General features: G+C 40.5%; 1 protein-coding gene across 1 annotated transcript in view; it reads right to left on the bottom strand.

The window, feature by feature from the left end:
* Positions 1 to 1,604: 1,604 nt before the first annotated feature.
* The window catches only part of ADCY10 (adenylate cyclase 10), a 131,509-nt gene continuing 110,771 nt past the window's right edge, over positions 1,605 to 22,342 (bottom strand). The window contains exons 26-32 of the mRNA XM_037825428.1: positions 19,564 to 19,768; positions 19,389 to 19,485; positions 10,484 to 10,599; positions 9,425 to 9,542; positions 5,811 to 6,006; positions 2,630 to 2,818; positions 1,605 to 2,048 (exon numbers count right to left, since the gene is read on the bottom strand). Coding sequence (XP_037681356.1) covers positions 1,887 to 2,048; positions 2,630 to 2,818; positions 5,811 to 6,006; positions 9,425 to 9,542; positions 10,484 to 10,599; positions 19,389 to 19,485; positions 19,564 to 19,768 — 1,083 coding nt within the window. The 3' untranslated portion in view covers positions 1,605 to 1,886. The remainder of the gene's footprint in view (positions 2,049 to 2,629; positions 2,819 to 5,810; positions 6,007 to 9,424; positions 9,543 to 10,483; positions 10,600 to 19,388; positions 19,486 to 19,563; positions 19,769 to 22,342) is intronic.

Raw genomic sequence — 22,342 nt, 5'->3', positions numbered from 1 at the left:
TAAAATGAAATAGAGATAAATTTTAGTATATTCAGATAAGGGTGACAATGCTGAGAGAGCTCAAAATCTGGTTACATTAGGGGTGGTAGAAGGAAGTAGAAAGGTTTAGCCTGCAGAAAAGAAAACTCAAGAGAACCACAGGAGGTATGTTCAAGGGTTTGAAGGGACCCTAAAGAAGAAGCGTAAATTAATTTGTGTGATTCTAAAGGGTAGAGCTAGGTCCACTTTACAAAGGTAAAGAGAATTAGCATCTTTGGGTGGTCATAACTATTAAGAAAGAAGGGGCTGATTTTCCTGGTGTTCTGCAGAGTGCCAGACTGAGAGGCAGCAGAATAGAGTAGATTGTGCTTGGGCAAGGGGAGAAGATTTCTGGGTTTGGGCCCCAGTTCAGCCACTTACTAGCCAGTTGACCTCAGGCACCTGCCATTCTCAGCTCCTAGAGGTGCAGGGAAAGGATAAGAGTGGGTCTCAATACTCTTTACAGTCGTACAACAAAGAGTTGCACAAATATAAGCAATTATTATGAGTAAGGCACTGCTTATTATGATGGTAAAAATATAAATTAGTTTCAGAGTAATTACTTAGTATGAGTTTTGTTTGTGTCACTTTTTCCACTGTGCTGTGTAAACTTTGTACACACCTCTGTTGAAATTACAATAGAATGGGCTACACCCATTTCCTCTACTGGACCTGAGTTGCCTGAGGTCAAGGATTGTGTCCTTCATGGTGGTATTCCCAGGGCTTCATCAGTCTTTAGTGTATGGTAATTAGTCAAGAAACATTGGTTGAATGCATTAATAAGTAAATGGATAAGATGGATTATACACAAAATAATGAAGGCAATTAGAAAGCAAGGAATTTCAATGAGTACCACGGGGCAAGTATGCAGCTTCCAGGGTGACAACTTTCATTGATGGGGACCATAATTGAAGTTTAATATTTGATGTGTTTATTTTTAAAATCAGTCATCTGTAAAATCATACCAGTTTGTTTTTACTTGTATGACACTGGAACTTTCAATGCTCTTTCACCTTCATTGTCTTATTTGATACAGCCATGCACTGATAGAGGGAGATGAGGTGATTGGCCCACAGGAATCGTGTCTGCTTGTGCACGAGCTCTTATGAGTTCTCTGTGGCTTATTAGTTCTCTTACTAGTTCTCTGTGGCTAAACTAGTGATACCAGCTGGGTCTCTCCAGCCTCCTTTGTGGAATTCAGTTACTTGTTATCAGGAGGAAAAATACACAGCCTTGCCTTTACATCTGGGAAATGGAAATGAATCATATCACTTTCTTAAAAATTGAAAAAATAAAAACTTCTAAACATGTAAGAGTTGCCCAGATAACAATTCCTAATATTTCAATGTTAAAAAAATTTATTTCCAGAGATATTTGATGCATGTGGTTAGAGGGGTTAGGACATAACCCTGGCTTTGGAAGCTGGCCGCAGGCACTACAAAAAATGTCTCTTCCAATCTTCCCTTTACAGACCATGACAAAAGTGTGATGTTTATAATATTTGCTACATATAAAAGATTTAACAATTGGAGACTTAGAAATGAAAATTTTAATTTTAATATATTAACTAGCGATATAGCTGTTGTAACATGGACCATCTTGACATTAACATTTTTCCATATGATACAATTTTGCATGAGCTGAAATAAGCAGGCCAAGCTGAAAGGCAGTTTGGGCAAAGATAATTTGTGTAAAGTTGGGAGAAAGGGAAGCAGGATACTGCCAACACTTTTGACCTATATGTTTGGTTCTACATCTGGAACAAAAGAAAGTCTGTTGGAACCTGGAGGGTGTAGGCTCAGAGAAAATTAATAATGGATAATCACAAGAGGGTGAGGATTTCACTAAATCTTTGTTTTCATGAAAGGTTAGAAAGGATTGTCCAGGATGTTAACTCTCATCAGGAATTTGTTTTTTCGGAGGTCCAGCATGTTTACACTGCCTGATAAGATTTTTTCCCATGATGGGAGATTGAAGACCGTTTGAAGCCATTGGTCTTCTGATGACTCGGAGCTTGAGTACCACCATTCCTGAGAGGAGGGGAGAGAACAAAGAATTCATCAGTGCTCTTTGACGTGTGTGCTCAAGATGGTCCAATATCAGAAACAGTAAAACGTCCTTGAGCTTTTAAAATCACGTGAACCCATGGACAAATAATGAATGTTGCTACTCAGACTGGGATACTGATACATGTTTCTTTAAATTAGCACATAGATTGTACACTCATTCACTTATTCAACAAAGATGGAGAATAAAAGCACGGTGCTAGGAATTGAGTGTGGTTTTTGCCTTCTACGAGTTCACGTTCTTGAGGGGGGTGAGGAAAGATATGCAAACAAATGTAGCACAAAGTGGAAAGTGGTAAGGGCCACAAGAGAGGGGCAGAGGCCATGTTGCAGGGGATTTGGAAGGGGAGAATTCCATGAGAACCTAAAGGAGAAGAGGGGGCTCACCGACTTGAATTATGGACATGTCATCCCTTGCAGTAAGAGCCTAGAAAGCCTGTGATGACCTTCTGTGCCTAGTGACATGTCATCAGGCAGTGGGCTTCTGGGACCTCCTTGGAAGCGTGAGTATCCCCCACCCCAGCTTGTTAGCTAATGGTACATACTTTGCTTATTGTCAGCCAGCATTTCTCCAGCACATTTCCCTGGGTTTCAGAGAGCCCCATGGCTGTGTTCAGGAAGAGGTCACAGTTTTGCCCATCTCCCATTAATATACAGACATAGGCCATCAGGTGGTAGAGCCTTGGATAGAAGACAGGGCCAGTGGTATTTTGAGCCACCAGACTCTCCAAGTTCTAAGGAAAGAACAATATATCAGAATTACAAAGGGGTCCTTGACAGCCAAATTATTTCCTCCATATATGGAGGATCAAGGATATAAGCAACCAAGTGAGAAAATATACTGCAGAGACATACATAGGAAGTAGTGAATATAAGATTACAAATGTTTTGTGGAGTAGTCCCATAGTCTAACCCAGCCAGGAACTAGATTTGGAAGGGCCTGTCAATCCTCTGCAAAAACTTAAAAAAAAAAAAAAGACATTTTCATCTGAATGTCAAAGCAATACAAGTTAATTGTTGAAAATTTAGGGAAAAAATTTGAAAAGCACAAAAGGAAAATAGGAATCACACAAAACCCATAGCACCCAGAAAGAAATATTTTAAATTTGGGGTGTACATGTGTTCCTACTTTTTTATTGCTCTGCCTCTCTCTCTCTCTCTCTCTCTCTCTCTCTCTCTCCCTCTCTCTCACACACACACACAACGGTTGGGATCACACAGTCTGGTAACTTTTTTTTTTTTCCTTTAATCTCATGAACATTATCTGATGACATGACACTTTGCATCAGGGCTCACAAATTCAAATGCTGACAGGAGACAGGCAAGAAACACAAATAAGTGGGCTGATGGAGCATGATAGGAAGTGGAGGGGAGTGGGTCATACTGGAGAGGGCCTGCCTTATCCAAGAGTCAACCACTCCTCAATTCCAGCTAACAGTGCCCCTTCAGGAATGTAGGTCTAGCCTTGCCAGATACTCCAGTATTGTAAAGAAGAGTCAGAAATTCAGATTTCTATGTGAAATATCCCAATGTTTAAATGTACCATTACTGACATAAGCACATTTTTTTGAAGGGCATATAGTTTTTATTTCCCCCTAGTTTTTCTTTTAACACTATCAGCTGAGCTTAACATCTTTCTAGAAATTTTTGTTTGCCATCTGATTATTTCCTTACGTTAATTCCTGGGAGGAGAATTGTGGGCCAAAGGATGTGCATATTTTTAAAGATATTTATGCATATTGTCAGAATGCTCTCTGGAAAGAATATTCATTCAACAAATTAAACATCTATTTCATGCAAGGCATTGTTCTGTGTACCGTGAAAGACACAAAGTTTGATTTCTGAATTCATTTGTGTTCTTGTATTCTTTCTATTCCCCAGCAAGTCTCCCCCATCTGTGGGCTCCTACCCCTACTCCCTTCCTGAACTCAAATACATCACCAACTCCTTGAGAGCAAAGACAGTATTTTACTCATCTTTATTGCAATCCCAGTAGCACCTATTGTGTTTTTAACCAGTACTGTCTTTGGGGTGGGCAAATTTTATCGCTTTCCTACTCATCAAATACAGATGTGCTTTCTTTTAATCACCAGCTAATTCATATATTACGTTGGCCAAAAGTGAGGTATACCTATATATAGTACTCAATTAATGTTTAGAAAGTGATAATGACAAGCCAAATCTCTTGTCATGTGCAATTGTCCTGGTATGTGGTGGGCAGGGGGAGAGGAATTAAATCGTGTGGAGGATGGTCAAAAAAACTATTTTTTTCTGAGCAAGATGGAGTTAAGCATTTCTCAGGTCCCTCGTAAGTTTTTTTTTTTAACTTAAGCAAGAGACATTTACCCCACTGTCAAGTTTTATCATAAAAATAATGTATTATATAACCAAGCAATTTCCATATCCTGAGAGCCTATAGAAAGAAGGCTTTATGAAAATCAGAGATATAAATACATGTTCTATGTCAAAGAGTACATATCTCCCAAGTGTGGTGATGACTGAACTTTTATGTTTTTATATGCAGTGATTTAGTACATTTCTGTGAATAAACTGCAGGAAGAGATCTTGAGACTGTGGGTGGGTATTAGAGTGTAGTGAGTGAACTTCAACTTGGGAAAATTTAAGGTTTTCACTTCTATAAAATAGGAGTGAAAACAACATACCTCATAATAATGTTCAGAGGAATAAATGAGCTACCATAATTCACTGATTCCAAGATGCATTGTCTTTAAACATTTTAACATCTCTGAAATAGGGGTGTACCTTTCAGTTGTCGGCGCCTGGCTTTTGCCAACAACCTTTAAAGAGCTTGGAAAGAGTCTTCCCTAGATTCTCCAGAAAAGAACGTAGCTTAGCCGACACCTTGCTAAGACCCCAAGCAAAGAACCCAGCCAAACCTACCAACTTCTGACCTACCAAACTGTGAGATAATGGGCATTGTTTGAAGCTGTTATTTTTGTGGTAATTTGTTATGCAACAATAGGAAAGTACCACGCCTGTGATCCCAGGGGTTTAGCCCTTCGTGCTCTTAGAGGGCTTACCCATGCTAAACTGTAAGCTTTTGGGGGCCAGGAACCGGGTCTAATTTGCTCATTCTTGTACCCCAGCACCTAGTACCTGGTGCATAATGCTCATCAGTTGAATATTTAAAATTATAAAAGAAAACCCTCAGGCCTGTGTGCAAAGATTTATCTACCAGGATGTTTATCACAGCAATAGTAAAAAAAAAACTGCAGAAAAGTTTTATCCAAAATAGTTTGTCTATATAATCTACTAGTACATGCGTAAGATAAAAAACTATGCTGCTTGTTAAATAGTGGGGTAGAAGACACTTTAACAACACGAAATTATTCATAATATATTTTAATAGCAAATTACAAAAACATACGTAGTATTATGCCATCTTTGTAAAGTCCACATGCTCACGTACACACGCACATGCATACACACGCATGAAGAGAGAGAGGGAGGGGGAGAGAGAGAGAGAGCGCGAGAGAGAAACCTGAAAGGCAATGTCTCAATATATAAGAAGTATAGTAATTTCTGAGTAGTAAAATTATGGGCAACTTTTATTTTGTTCTTTCCAGTTTGGGGGTGGGGGAAGCTTTCAATAACTTCTGTCATAAACATGCATAAATTCTGTAATCAGAGAAAATAATTAGCATAGGAGATAGCGGAAATCCATTTAAGGAGTGATTTATACTGTAAACTAGAAAAAGGCCTCACCTTGAGTAGCTCGACTGCACTGTCCTGGGCATTCTCAGATTGTTCTTCAATTTGCTTTTGAAGGTAGAGAACTTGCCCCTCCATGTACCTACTGATGCCTTCACAGTAAAGAGCTGTTGGGGTTCTTCTCGGCACTAGATTTTTAGCTCTATTGAAATATATTTGAAATTTCTTCCATTCCTGAAGTCTAGCATACCTGCACCACCACAGAAGAATAAGAAGAAGCAGTATCACCCTTGAAATGGGTCTCTCTGGACATGTACCTTCTAGAACCTGGGCCTCTGGAAGGCTGCCACCTACCACCCCACCTCACTCTCCCTAAAACGGGTAGAAATTATGTGATATGGAACAAGGAGAGAATAGAATCCTCGGGAACACCTGGGTAGTAATAGCCACCATTTATTGAGAACATATTAAGTGTCAGGCACTAAGAACCGTGCTTTTTATGTGTTCTCTAATCAACTCACGCAATCTTCACAGCAACCACTTGAAGGAGATATGTAATCTCCCTTTTCCAGAAGAGAAAAGTATTGGAGTGGCAATACTTTGCCCAAGCTTATTAGCTGTACTACAGCTCGGATTCAAATCTAAGATTTTCTGACCGGACAAACTGTGACCGTAACTTTTAAGCTGCTTCCCACATTAGCCTCTGAGCAAAGAGGGGAGAGTTCATGTTGGAGAATATAGCCAATATCTGAAGCTGTAAGGGCCACAGTTAAAAACAGAGGCTGCTAACAGCACTGCCACATAAAACAAACAGGCTTACACTTGAGAAAGCATAGGGGCTACATCACCAATTAGAGCTATAATCAATTCAGCCCTGGGTTGTTGGAAATGCAAACTAAGAGCGTGACAAAATGTTAAATAGGGAAGAAGTAAGGCAACTCTTTAAACCCAGGTTTTGCAGCAGTGTCTCAAAGTGCTGCTTTCCTGAGAGAAGAGACAGTGTTCTAGTTTGCTAATACTGCCGGAATACAAAACAACAGAGATGGTTTGGCTTTTATAAAAGGGAGTTTATTTGGTTATTCACTTACAGTCTTAAGGCCATAAAGTGTCCAAGGTAAGGCATCAACAATCGGGTACCTTCACTGGAGGATGGCCGATGGCATCCAGGAAACCTCTGTTAGCTGGGAAGGCACATGGCCAGTGTCTGCTCCAAGTTCTGGTTTCAAAATGGCTTTCTCCCAGGACGTTCCTCTCTAGGCCTCAGCTCCTCAAAAATGTCACTCTTAGTTGCTCTTGGGGCATTTGTCCTCTCTTAGCTTCTCTGGAGCAAAAGTCTGCTTTCAAAGGCCATCTCCAAAGTGTCTCTGTAAGCTGAAGCTCCTCTCTCAGCTCCAGTGAGTTCTTCAAAGTGTCCCTCTTGGCTGTAGCAAGCTTGCTCCTTCTGTCTGAGCTTATGTACTGCTCTAGTAATCAAGGCCCATGCTAGGGTGGGGCCACACCTCCATGGAAATTATCTCATCAAAGTTATCACCTACAGTTGGGTGGGGCACATCTCCATGGAAACACTCAAAGAATTCCAATCTAATCAGCACTAAACTGTCTGCCCCACAAGATTGCATCAAAGAATATGGCTTTTTTGGGGGACACAGTACATTCAAACCGGCACAGACAGTAAGTATTTTAGGCTTTCCCTCTCAGATATGGTAACTCCAGGATGTCAAGGTTATTCATCGAGTGGGAAAATTTCTCCCATTTGAGTTAAAGTCTTTGGTGGTAGATTCTGGACAACTGATAACAACTGTTGAAAATCCTGGTGAATCTGAAATGAGGAAACTCTGTTCACCCTCCTTCTTTCAGATACTATTGACTTTCCACTAGGATCTCTGGCACCAGTAAGTGGGTTCTGGGAATGTAAGTTTTTCTAGGATAACTGCTTTTTGGTTTGGGTCCTAGCTTATTTTCTAAATTTGGTGAGTCTGGGGGTTGGGCTGTGATAATCTTGTGTTTTCTTAACTCTTTGGACTCTTTAAAAATGAGGTATATCAGATACTTGGAGCTAAAATTTCTGGGATTTGAAGAAATTGCTCCAATTCCAAAGAGAGAGACTAAGTCAGTGCTACTCAAAGTGTGGTCCAGGGGCTTGCAGCATCAGCATCCCCTTGGTACCCATTAGAAATGCAGTTTCTCTGACCCAACAAACTGAATTGATCAGACACCGAGGGTGGGGGCCAAGAATCTGTGCCTTAACAAGCCCTCCAGGTGATCCTAATGACCACTAAAGTTTGAGAAGTGCTGGCCTAGGTCACAGCTGTTGAAAGAGCCCTGCAGCTGAGACAGAGCAGAATAAGAAACTGGGAAGGGTGATTTTTGGACTTTAGATTCCTTGAACCTTAACTCACATGGGCAAGTTAATTTGACTTTAAACTTTAATTTCTTTGGGCTTTAACTAGCAAGGATAATTGATTTGGGGACTTTAAATTGTCTTAAGGAGTTTTTATTATGAGGGAATTTACATTCCAATCTGAGGCAGTTCTATTTTCTGGCCTTTTATTTTAGGAATATCTTTATATCATTTAATCTCATCACAGAGAACTCTGAAGGACCATATTGGACAACATGGCTGCATACAATCTGAGATGGGAAACAGAGTAGGGAATGATTTTCAGCCTTGGGGATAGCCATGGACGTAATTCAACTAATGTTCTCTTCTGACCCATTCTAGAGCCTTCAGGGCTTCAAATCAAAACTGCCCACCAATGGTCACGAAGAGTCCACAGTGGAGTAGTGCAGCCTTGTGAACATGGGAAGTTGATTTTCCTGTTGACTGTTGGTTTCCTTCCTGAGGGGAATGGCCATAGCCACAGGTTTAATGAGATAAAAACTTAGTTAAAGGATTAAGCCTAAGGCTTAATGGGTTAATGGGGTATGTGGGGAGTGCTTCTTCCTCACCTCTGAAGTTTCCTTCCACATGAGGAAGCACCATTGGTGCAAAGTGCCAAGTCTCTACCCTGCCTCACTCACTCCTCCAGAAAGAGTGACTTAGTTGGTTGGTGACTTGGAGAGGAGCTGGGCATGTGTGGCTCAGCCCCTGCCTTGCAACTGCATCTTGAGAGCCCGTCCCACTCTTCTGCCTGCTGTGGAGTGGAAAGAAGCCTTCTCTATAGGGGAGACCTGCAGTTTTCCACAGAGGCCTACTGCTGAGTGGGTAAGTCTAATCCTTGGGCTCAATAATAGGAAGCCCACTTGCTTGCAGATATAAACCATATTCTCCAACATCAGGTTTATCAGCAATACTTTTCAATTTGATTGGACCTTGGCGGGGGTGGATAGGCAAGTGGAGCTATTTATTAGTCCTCTCCTCAAACCCCAACACTCCTCAGAAGCAAGTAATCTTTTCTCATTTATTCCTGTATTTCTACAACATTATGTGTATGTAATAAATGTTGCACTGAATAAAACTGAGACATCATCACTTCTCTGACCTCAGCTGAGGGTGATAAACTAGATGATCCCCAAGGTGCCCTTCAGTGTAAATACCCTCTGATGTCTTTACACTGTCTCAGGTATGAATTATAAATACACCTTTTAAAAATAAATATTCATAGAATTCTTTTTCAGGACTCAACATTATCACTGTGGGAATTTAGTGATATGCTGTACATCATTACCAGATAGCTACAGATGAATAAAGTCCCAGCAAGATGCCACTTTGGAACTTGAGGATTCTGTTGTCTTCATTTTGGCATATGAAGTCCAAACATTCTTCAAATGTCCTATAATAAAAGCCTAAAAAAGACAGAAACAGGAGAGGTTTGCAGGTTGGAGGGAGGTGGTCACCTTTCTGGCCTAAAAGCTCCCAGTAGAATTTTCCTCTGTGGGGAGAGGCCTTACTCTGTGATGACTTTCTGAACACAGAGGGTCCCGTGGCACACAATGACCACGTGGCTTCACTGCCTTGTGTTTTGCTGAGTCCCAACTTTTGTGGAATTTTATGCATATATGATAGAATTCCATAATATAATTCATGCAGGGGTGGGGTTTAAATCAACCCTTCCTGGTCCAATCCCTAGGAGTGGCTCTTAGTGCAACCTGGGGCTTCTCCATCTTCCCACCCATTACTCCTCACTTTCCAGTCATCCTTCCTTGTTGGCAGCTGTATCTGCATCACCTTTCAAAATCGAGGCTGAGAGAAGAAGCAAACAGATTGGCCCCTGTGGTTTAATGTGTACACCTAGGGAAACTGAGGGCTGCCTACTTGGTGAAACTTGAAGGTTACCAGGAAAAACTTGTTTTCCAAATCACCTTTTCCACCAGCCACCAGTGCCTGAACTCTAACCATTAGAAATCCAATCCTTTATTCTAAAGCATGATGTCTCTAAGTCTACCCTGCTAAAAATTAAATAGCTCTTGTAAAAGGGCACATAGTAGAACATTGTCAATGACTATCATTTATTTACATGCAAATTGATCAGACTACTTAACTAGCAGCTTATGTCCAACAGGTTCCTCCAGACTTAATTCTCCTCCTCACTGCTCCCTTACAATCTTCCCCACCTCCCAGATGGCACCGCAGGCTCAGAAGACAAGGCTCTCTCCCCCTCCCTATCCTTTAAGTCCTCCCGGTCAGAAACCCAGGGGTCTCAAAACCCCAGCCCCGACAGCCGCCACACCACATCAGCACAGGTGCCATAGCCCCAGTTTCTTTTAAGTTCCAAATCCAAGCTTACCCAAATAAAGCATGATGTCCAGGCAGACAAAATAGAAGAATGCCTTGCTGAAGATGTGATCTTCTGCTACAGAGAGATCCCACAGCCACCCAAGCACCTGGATCAATTGCTTGTAACTATGAAAAAGAAAAAGCGGTGGAATTAAAAAGTGGTGGGATTATAATGCTCATCTCTTTGAAAAAGTCAAGAGGTACTGGCTCCAAAGTTCCAGGGGGTGCAGTAGTGGCAGCTGAACAGATGGTAGGCAGAAAGGATTCTTGTCCAGGGCTCTCCCCAAAACCTGGCTCCAGCATTATATCCCACAAAGCCCAGTTACGACACAGAGCCCTTTGGGGATGGGGACACTGACAAATGATACCACTCTCTCATGACCTGAAGAAATGACCTCTCTCCCAGGACCCAAACGAGAGTATGAATGGGGAGGGGGGCGGTGGCATTAAAGGGGTGGGAAGGAGAGGATGAAATTTAGTCTTGGTTTAGTTATGGTCTTGTCCAGTAATTCAGGACCAAATACAGCCCTTAAATGGACTCCAAAGCCACCCCAACTCAGGACAGGAACCTAAATCTCAACTTGGTTCTTTGTTTAAACGGTTCTTTCACAGGTCCTCTGTATCAGGGTCACCATAGTCAGGTCAAGTTGACCTGAGCCTCTAGTCCTGGTTGTTCAATTCCTGGGCATTTGCCTCCCTGTGAGACTTTCCCCTTCCCCTCCACCTAGTAATGGTGGGGTGTGGGGCCTGATTCCCACTGTGGGGAAGACTGTCTGGCTCCCCTGCAGTCACTGGCCTGATGGGCACACTCACTTAGAGATGATGCTCCTTAGAGAGCGGCCAAATTAGAGATGATGCATGTGAAAGGATTCCTTTTAAAAAGTAGTGGTGCTGAGGCGGGGCAAGATGGCAGACTGGTGAGCTGTATGTTTTAGTTACTCCTCCAGGAAAGTAGGTAAAAAGCCAGGAACTGCGTGGACTGGACACCACAGAGCAATCTGTCTTTGGGCATACTTCATACAACACTCATGAAAACGTGGAACTGCTGAGATCATCGAAATCTGTAAGTTTTTGCGGCCAGGGGACCCGCGCCCCTCCCTGCCAGGCTCAGTCCCGGGGGAGGAGGGGCTGTCAGCTCCAGGAAGGAGAAGGGAGAATTGCAGTGGCTGCTCTCATCGGAAACTCATTCTACTGATTCAAACTCCAACCATAGATAGACTGAGGCCAGACACCAGAGACTCTGAGAGCAGCCAGCCCAGCAGAGAGGAGACGGGCATAGAAGGAAAACAACACGAGAAGCTCCAAAGTAAAAGCAGAGGATTTTTGGAGTTCTGGTGAACACAGAAAGGGGAAGGGCGGAGATCAGGCCTTGAGGCGCATATGCAAATCCCGAAGCAAGGCTGATCTCTCTGCCCAGGGCACCTTTCCTTAATGGCCCTGGTTGCTTTGTCTATTAGCATTTCAATAACCCATTAGATCTCTGAGGAGGGCCGTTTTTTTTTTTTTTTTTTTTTTAAATCCTTTTTGCTTTTTCTAAAACAATTACTCTAAGAAGCTCAATACAGAAAGCTTCAAAGAATTGAAATTTGGGCACGTCAAGTCAAGAGCAGAAATAAGAGAGCTCTGAGACAAAAGGCAATAATCCAGTGGCTGAGAAAATTCACTAAACAACACAACTTCCCAAGAAAAGGGGGGTGTCCGCTCACAGCCACCATCCTGGTGGACAGGAAACACTCCTGCCCATCGCCAGCCCCATAGCCCAGAGCTGCCCCAGACAACCCAGTGTGACGGAAGTGCTTCAAATAACAGGCACACACCACAAAACTGGGCGTGGACATTAGCCTTCCCTGCAACCTCAGCTGAATGTCCCAGAGCTGGGAAGGGGGAGCAGTGTGAATTAACAGAGCCCCATTCAGCCATCATTTGAGCAGACTGGGAGCCTCCCAACACAGCCCAGCAGCCCAGAACTGCCCTGGGGGGACGGCACTCACCTGTGACATAGCACAGTCATCCCTCAACAGAGGACCCGGGGTGCACAGCCTGGAAGAGGGGCCCACTTGCAAGTCTCAGGAGCCATACGCCAATACCAAAGACTTGTGGGTCAGTGGCAGAGACAAACTGTGACAGGACTGAACTGAAGGATTAGACTATTGCAGTAGCTTTAAAACTCTAGGATCATCAGGGAGATTTGATTGTTAGGGCCACCTCCCCTCCCCGACTGCCCAGAAACACACCCCACATACAGGGCAGGCAACACCAACTACACACGCAAGCTTGGGACACCAATTGGGCCCCACAAGACTCACTCCCCCACTCACCAAAAAGGCTAAGCAGGGGAGATCTGGCTTGTGGAGAACAGGTGGCTCGTGGACGCCACCTGCTGGTTAGTTAGAGAAAGTGTACTCCACGAAGCTGTAGATCTGATAAATTAGAGATAAGGACTTCAACTGGTCTACAAACCCTAAAAGAACCCTATCAAGGACAGCAAATGCCACGAGGCCAAAAACAACAGAAAATTATAAAGCATATGAAAAAACCAGACGATATGGATAACCCAAGCCCAAGCACCCAAATCAAAAGACCAGAAGAGACACACCTAGAGCAGCTACTCAAAGAACTAAAGATGAACAATGAGACCCTAGTACGGGATATGAAGGAAATCAAGAAGACCCTAGAAGAGCATAAAGAAGACATTGCAAGACTAAATAAAAAAATGGATGATCTTATGGAAATTAAAGAAACTGTTGACCAAATTAAAAAGATTCTGGACACTCATAGTACAAGACTAGAGGAAGTTGAACAACGAATCAGTGACCTGGAAGATGACAGAATGGAAAATGAAAGCATAAAAGAAAGAATGGGGAAAAAAATTGAAAAACTCGAAATGGACCTCAGGGATATGATAGATAATATGAAGCGTCCGAATATAAGACTCATTGGTGTCCCAGAAGGGGAAGAAAAGGGTAAAGGTCTAGGAAGAGTATTCAAAGAAATTGTTGGGGAAAACTTCCCAAATCTTCTAAACAACATAAATACACAAATCATAAATGCTCAGCGAACTCCAAATAGAATAAATCCAAAAAAACCCACTCCGAGACATATACTGATCACACTGTCAAACATAGAAGAGAAGGAGCAAGTTCTGAAAGCAGCAAGAGAAAAGCAATTCACCACATACAAAGGAAACAGCATAAGACTAAGTAGTGACTACTCAGCAGCCACCATGGAGGCGAGAAGGCAATGGCACGATATATTTAAAATTCTGAGAGAGAGGAATTTCCAGCCAAGAATACTTTATCCAGCAAAGCTCTCCTTCAAATTTGAGGGAGAGCTTAAATTTTTCACAGACAAAGAAATGCTGAGAGAATTTGCTAACAAGAGACCTGCCCTACTGGAGATACTAAAGGGAGCCCTACAGACAGAGAAACAAAGACAGGACAGAGAGACTTGGAGAAAGGTTCAGTACTAAAGAGATTCGGTATGGGTACAATAAAGGATATTAATAGAGAGAGGGAAAAATATGGCAAACATAATCCAAAGGATAAGATGGCCGATTCAAGAAATGCCTTCACGGTTTTAACGTTGAATGTAAATGGATTAAACTCCCCAATTAAAAGATATAGATTCGCAGAATGGATCAAAAAAAATGAACCATCAATATGTTGCATACAAGAGACTCATCTTAGACACAGGGACACAAAGAAATTGAAAGTGAAAGGATGGAAAAAAATATTTCATGCAAGCTACAGCCAAAAGAAAGCAGGTGTAGCAATATTAATCTCAGATAAAATAGACTTCAAATGCAGGGATGTTTTGAGAGACAAAGAAGGCCACTACATACTAATAAAAGGGGCAATTCAGCAAGAAGAAATAACAATCGTAAATGTCTATGCACCCAATCAAGGTGCCACAAAATACATGAGAGAAACATTGGCAAAACTAAAGGAAGCAATTGAAGTTTCCACAATAATTGTGGGAGACTTCAACACATCACTCTCTCCTATAGATAGATCAACCAGACAGAAGACCAATAAGGAAATTGAAAACCTAAACAATCTGATAAATGAATTAGATTTAACAGACATCTACAGGACATTACATCCCAAATCACCAGGATACACATACTTTTCTAGTGCTCACGGAACTTTCTCCAGAATAGATCATATGCTGGGACATAAAACAAGCCTCAATAAATTTAAAAAGATTGAAATCATTCAAAGCACATTCTCTGACCACAATGGAATACAATTAGAAGTCAATAACCATCAGAGACTTAGAAAATTCACAAATACCTGGAGGTTAAACAACACACTCCTAAACAATCAGTGGGTTAAAGAAGAAATAGCAAGAGAAATTGCTAAATATATAGAGACGAATGAAAATGAGAACACAACATACCAAAACCTATGGGATGCAGCAAAAGCAGTGCTAAGGGGGAAATTTATAGCACTAAACGCATATATTAAAAAGGAAGAAAGGGCCAAAATCAAAGAACTAATGGATCAACTGAAGAAGCTAGAAAATGAACAGCAAACCAATCCTAAACCAAGTAGAAGAAAAGAAATAACAAGGATTAAAGCAGAAATAAATGACATAGAGAACAAAAAAACAATAGAAAGGATAAATATCACCAAAAGTTGGTTCTTTGAGAAGATCAACAAGATTGACAAGCCCCTAGCTAGACTGACAAAATCAAAAAGAGAGAAGACCCATATAAACAAAATAATGAATGAAAAAGGTGACATAACTGCAGATCCTGAAGAAATTAAAAAAAATTATAAGAGGATATTATGAACAACTGTATGGCAACAAACTGGATAATGTAGAAGAAATGGACAATTTCCTGGAAACATATGAACAACCTAGACTGACCAGAGAAGAAATAGAAGACCTCAACCAACCCATCACAAGCAAAGAGATCCAATCAGTCATCAAAAATCTTCCCACAAATAAATGCCCAGGGCCAGATGGCTTCACAGGGGAATTCTACCAAACTTTCCAGAAAGAACTGACACCAATCTTACTCAAACTCTTTCAAAACATTGAAAAAAATGGAACACTACCTAACTCATTTTATGAAGCTAACATCAATCTAATACCAAAACCAGGCAAAGATGCTACAAAAAAGGAAAACTACCGGCCAATCTCCCTAATGAATATAGATGCAAAAATCCTCAACAAAATACTTGCAAATCGAATCCAAAGACACATTAAAAAAATCATACACCATGACCAAGTGGGGTTCATTCCAGGCATGCAAGGATGGTTCAACATCAGAAAAACAATCAATGTATTACAACACATTAAAAACTCGAAAGGGAAAAATCAATTGATCATCTCAATAGATGCTGAAAAAGCATTTGACAAAATCCAACATCCCTTTTTGATAAAAACACTTCAAAAGGTAGGAATTGAAGGAAACTTCTTCAACATGATAAAGAGCATATATGAAAAACCCACAGCCAGCATAGTACTCAATGGTGAGAGACTGAAAGCCTTCCCTCTAAGATCAGGAACAAGACAAGGATGCCCGCTGTCACCACTGTTATTCAACATTGTGCTGGAAGTGCTAGCCAGGGCAATCCGGCAAGACAAAGAAATAAAAGGCATCCAAATTGGAAAAGAAGAAGTAAAACTGTCATTGTTTGCAGATGATATGATCTTATATCTAGAAAACCTTGAGAAATCAACGATACACCTACTAGAGCTAATAAACAAATTTAGCAAAGTAGCGGGATACAAGATTAATGCACATAAGTCAGTAATGTTTCTATATGCTAGAAATGAACAAACTGAAGAGACACTCAAGAAAAAGATACCATTTTCAATAGCAACTAAAAAAATCAAGTACCTAGGAATCAACTTAACCAAAGATGTAAAAGACCTATACAAAGAAAACTACATAACTCTACTAAAAGAAATAGAAGGGGACCTTAAAAGATGGAAAAATATTCCATGTTCATGGATAGGAAGGCTAAATGTCATTAAGATGTCAATTCTACCCAAACTCATCTACAGATTCAATGCAATCCCAATCAAAATTCCAACAACCTACTTTGCAGACTTGGAAAAGCTAGTTATCAAATTTATTTGGAAAGGGAAGATGCCTCGAATTGCTAAAGACACTCTAAAAAAGAAAAACGAAGTGGGAGGACTTACACTCCCTGACTTTGAAGCTTATTATAAAGCCACAGTTGCCAAGACAGCATGGTACTGGCACAAAGATAGACATATAGATCAATGGAATCGAATTGAGAATTCAGAGATAGACCCTCAGATCTATGGCCGACTGATCTTTGATAAGGCCCCCAAAGTCACCGAACTGAGCCATAATGGTCTTTTCAACAAATGGGGCTGGGAGAGTTGGATATCCATATCCAAAAGAATGAAAGAGGACCCCTACCTCACCCCCTACACAAAAATTAACTCAAAATGGACCAAAGATCTCAATATAAAAGAAAGTACCATAAAACTCCTAGAAGATAATGTAGGAAAACATCTTCAAGACCTTGTATTAGGAGGCCACTTCCTAGACTTTACACCCAAAGCACAAGCAACAAAAGAGAAAATAGATAAATGGGAACTCCTCAAGCTTAGAAGTTTCTGCACCTCAAAGGAATTTCTCAAAAAGGTAAAGAGGCAGCCAACTCAATGGGAAAAAATTTTTGGAAACCATATATCTGACAAAAGACTGATATCTTGCATATACAAAGGAATCCTACAACTCAATGACAATAGTACAGACAGCCCAATTATAAAATGGGCAAAAGATATGAAAAGACAGTTCTCTGAAGAGGAAATACAAATGACCAAGAAACACATGAAAAAATGTTCAGCTTCACTAGCTATTAGAGAGATGCAAATTAAGACCACAATGAGATACCATCTAACACCGGTTAGAATGGCTGCCATTAAACAAACAGGAAACTACAAATGCTGGAGGGGATGTGGAGAAATTGGAACTCTTATTCATTGTTGGTGGCACTGTATAATGGTTCAGCCACTCTGGAAGTCAGTCTGGCAGTTCCTTAGAAAACTAGATATAGAGCTACCATTCGATCCAGCGATTGCACTCCTCGGTATATACCCGGAAGATCGGAAAGCAGTGACACGAACAGATATCTGCACGCCAATGTTCATAGCAGCATTATTCACAATTGCCAAGAGATGGAAACAACCCAAATGTCCTTCAACAGATGAGTGGATAAATAAAATGTGGTATATACACACGATGGAATACTACGCGGCAGTAAGAAGGAACGATCTGGTGAAACATATGACAACATGGATGAACCTTGAAGACATAATGCTGAGCGAAATAAGCCAGGCACAAAAAGAGAAATATTATATGCTACCACTAATGTGAACTTTGAAAAATGTAAAACAAATGGTTTATAATGTAGAATGTAGGGGAACTAGCAGTAGAGAGCAATTAAGGAAGGGGGAACAATAATCCAGGAAGAACAGATAAGCTATTTAACGTTCTGGGGATGCCCAGAAATGACTATGGTCTGTTAATTTCTGATGGTTGTAGTAGGAACAAGTTCACTGAAATGTTGCTATATTATGTAACTTTCTTGGGGTAAAGTAGGAACATGTTGGAAGTTAAGCAGTTAGGTTAGTTGTCTTTTTCTTACTCCCTTGCTATGGTCTCTTTGAAATGCTCTTTTATTGTATGTTTGTTTTCTTTTTAACTTTTTTTTTCATACAGGTGATTTGAAAAAAGAAGGGAAAGTTAAAAAAAAAAAAAAAAAAAAAAAAAAAAAAAGAAAAAAGACAAACAAGGGGAAAAAAAAAAAAAAAAAGATGTAGTGCCCCCTTGAGGAGCCTGTGGAGAATGCAGGGGTATTCGCCTACCCCACCTCCATGGTTGCTAACATGACCACAGACATAGGGGACTGGTGGTTTGATGGGTTGAGCCCTCTACCATAAGTTTTACCCTTGGGAAGACGGTTGCTGCAAAGGAGAGGCTAGGCCTCCCTGTATTTGTGCCTAAGAGTCTCCTCCTGAATGCCTCTTTGTTGCTCAGATGTGGCCCTCTCTCTCTGGCTAAGCCAACTTGAAAGGTGAAATCACTGCCCTCCCCCCTACGTGGGATCAGACACCCAGGGAAGTGAATCTCCCTGGCAACGTGGAATATGACTCCCAGGGAGGAATGTAGACCTGGCACCGTGGGACGGAGAACATCTTCTTGACCAAAAGGGGGATGTGAAAGGAAATGAAATAAGCTTCAGTGGCAGAGAGATTCCAAAAGGAGCCGAGAGGTCACTCTGGTGGGCACTCTTATGCACACTTTAGACAACCCTTTTTAGGTTCTAAAGAATTGGGGTAGCTGGTGGTGGATACCTGAAACTATCAAACTACAACCCAGAACCCATGAATCTCGAAGACAGTTGTATAAAAATGTAGCTTATGAGGGGTGACAATGGGATTGGGAAAGCCATAAGGACCAAACACCACTTTGTCTAGTTTATGGATGGATGTGTAGAAAAGTAGGGGAGGGAAACAGACAGACAAAGGTACCCAGTGTTCTTTTTTACTTCAATTGCTCTTTTTCACTCTAATTATTATTCTTGTTATTTTTGTGTGTGTGCTAATGAAGGTGTCAGGGATTGATTTAGGTGATGAATGTACAACTATGTAATGGTACTGTAAACAATCGAAAGTACAATTTGTTTTGTATGACTGCGTGGTATGTGAATATATCTCAATAAAATGATGATTTAATAAAAAAAAAAAAAAAAAAAAAAAAAAGTAGTGGCATCCAAAGGTAAAGGATGATTAATATCAATTACATCATCTTACTATAAACTATACTCCCTTCCCCACCTCATGGCCAGAATAAAGTGAGCCCAGAATATACAATTGATCTGGCTTCTTCCCCCTAATTTTGGAAAATGCTTTAAGACAAATACCTGCTTTTCAAGAAGAGAGATTTACTAAGTCTGCAGAGGACCAGATAGTGTCTGTTGGGATTTCGGAGCAGTGCCCACATCTTGTGTGCTCGAGAGCCTGGGAAGAAAACAATTCCAGTGTATTCCTGGGCAATACTTGTATCTTCATGTCCCTTTCTGCCCAGCCAGCCCTTACCTAAGTCGATGGCCAAGTCCAAGTGACCCATCATCAACTTGATATGGCCCAGTGTATCAGCCACGTATGCCACGATTTCGATGCCCTGGCCTTTCAGGGGGAGGTTGAAGATCTGCTCCATTGCCATGACTTCGTACTTGAACCACATGCCCTCGTAGCCAGCCAGCTGGTGGTACAGCGAATAGTCCAGGTAGGCCTTAATGATCTGAGACGGCAGCGTTGGAGGGGAGAAGGAGCAAGACTGAGGCGGAATCCAAAACAGGAAGCCCAGGGACATGAGCTAGTGTCTGCTGGTAAACATCCATTTCCGAAGCTTGGGAAAGAGTGGGTAATTTGGCCAAAGCCATGGGCTGAGATACAAAATCAAATTGGGTTTCTGCCACCTCTTTTCTGGGTTAACTAAGGATAAGCTCGTTGTCCCCTCTTTCTCACAGGGTCCTTAGGCAAAATATAATTTTAATTTTTATGAAGAGCAAAAGCAATAGCTTGTATATATGGATGTATGATAGTATTGCAAAAAGCCTGAAACGAAGCATTCCAAAGTGTAAACAATACTTAATTATTTGTTGGCTGTGCTATCAGAGGGTTGAGGGAGAGGAGGGGCTTGACTTTCTACTTCATGCATTTCTGTAATGGTTTAATTTGTTATTGTGAGCATGCATTACTTTCGTAATTTAACAAAAAAAAAGTTTTGTTTGCTTTTTAAAAAATAAGAGAATAGTTCTAAAGCTAATATGGAGATTTGAGACAAGTTATTTCCTCTTGAAACAACTCTTTAGGTGATGATTAAAGTTGTTTCCGAATATTAACGCTTACGGAGGGTGAGGAGAAAATAGGTCCTTTTAAAGAAGTAGTTTCATCATCAAAAAGACAGGTAAATGTTTTGAAAAACAAAAATGAGACAAACACAGTCTCTAATGGTAGAAGTGTTAGGTAATGGGGCAGTTTAGTGGGGAAGGCTTTTTGGAGAAAGGGATGGATGTTTTTTCCTGAAATTCTTCAAATCACACAAAATAAACAGCCCACGAATTCTGTTTTAAAGGCAGATCCCTGGGTTTAACACAGGAATTCCTTTATTCCTGGTTTGGAACATCGTTCAGATATTATTACCAGAAGGAAAGCATAGCCAGAAATAGTTGTGGAGGAGAGAAAATTGTTGGTCAAATGAAAAATTAAATGCTGCAAAAAAAGTCTGGGACTTCCTGGATTTGGACCAAGAAAACTTGCATCCAACTGCTTCATTTTTAATGCAGAGATAAGACTTGGGGGTTACATGCCTTGCCAGTGGGCATATCATGCGTGGCCCTCAGTCTTGTGCCTTCCACTGTTCTGTGCTGAGGGCCTCCCCTGTTTTAAACACCCAGTGGAGCTCTGCCTCTGCTGTTCTGCTCCAGTCAGCCCACTTGTTAAGAAGGTTACAGTGCTACCTGACCATGTCCCTTAATTATTATTTTTTTAAATATTTTATTTCGAAATAATTTCAACCTTACAGGACAGTTACAAAAATAATACAAAACCCACACAGAACTCCAACATAACCACCTATCAGATACCCAGATCCACCAATTTAGCCACATTTACATATCATCTATCTATCCATCTATCTATCTGATTTCCTTAATTCGTGATAATTACTGACCCCAGAAAGAAGTTACTGCCTCCGAAGAAACCCAGACTTAATGTATTTTTATAAAGGAGTCAAGTTACTCCCCTTAAATGAGTTGGATTTAGTTTAATAATTTTTTTAAAATTTTTATTGTGGTAACATGTATACAGCATAATATTTCCCATTTTAATCACTTTCAAGTATTTAATTCAGTGGTATTAATTACATTCACAGTGTTGTGCTAACATCACCACCATCCATTACAGTTTAATAATTTATTTCATCTCTTAGAGTTTTCCTCATCCAATTAAAGGTTTCCTAATTCTCTAAATGTGGTTCTAGGGCTCTGGGGGTTCCTGAGACCCTTTCAGGGAGTCCATGAGGTCAAAGATAGCTTTATAATTTCAAGGCATTATTTTTGTCAGGAAAAAGTGTGAAAGCTCTTGAAAATGGGCACCCAAAAAATTAGTGGGTGTTCTGTCTAGCTCATCCATTAAGATTATTTCTGCCTTTCACTATCTTCAGGCTATTTTATAACCCTGTAGATTGTAGGAAACTGATAATAATGTAAATGATGACTGTTTTTCATATAAACACAAATGTACCATGGAATGCAATTGATTACTGCCATGAGACCAGATGAGTTTTGCATCTGTTTCAGCATTCCTTTGCATATAAATGTGTCGTTCTTTGAATTCTTCTTAAAACCGGTTGTAATATCCTACTAGTTCTCTCATTAATTAATGAATTAAATAAAATATTTGACACATATTCTTTTTATATTTGTATCAGAGTAATGATTTTATCATTTTCAAAAAAGAATTATCCTTTCACATTTTCCTTTTTTACCCTATTCTCTCATGAGTATATAGCGGAACTTTCCAGAGCTTTCCAGAGGCCGTATGATATGTGATATTGTAACAGAGTAAAGGCAGAAGCAGATATGACAACCTACCTGTCTTTGATGAAGCTACAATCAAGAGATTTACAAAAACATAACACAATGCCACGTTTCTGTCTAAATTTTTTGTTTGGGGAAATATAGGTTTTTTGTTTTGTTTTGTTTTGGTGAAAACATTAATTATTTAACATGCAATGGGTTTATTATTATTATTATTTAAAAATGAATAAATGGTCTTAAACTTTTTCAGTTTTAGTTTCTTATGCGATAAT

This window comes from Choloepus didactylus, chromosome 2, assembly GCF_015220235.1.
Source record: "Choloepus didactylus isolate mChoDid1 chromosome 2, mChoDid1.pri, whole genome shotgun sequence".
Taxonomy (NCBI): domain Eukaryota; kingdom Metazoa; phylum Chordata; class Mammalia; order Pilosa; family Megalonychidae; genus Choloepus; species Choloepus didactylus.
The sequence above is the reverse complement of the archived record's forward strand: the minus strand, read 5'-3'. Positions and strand labels throughout refer to the sequence as shown.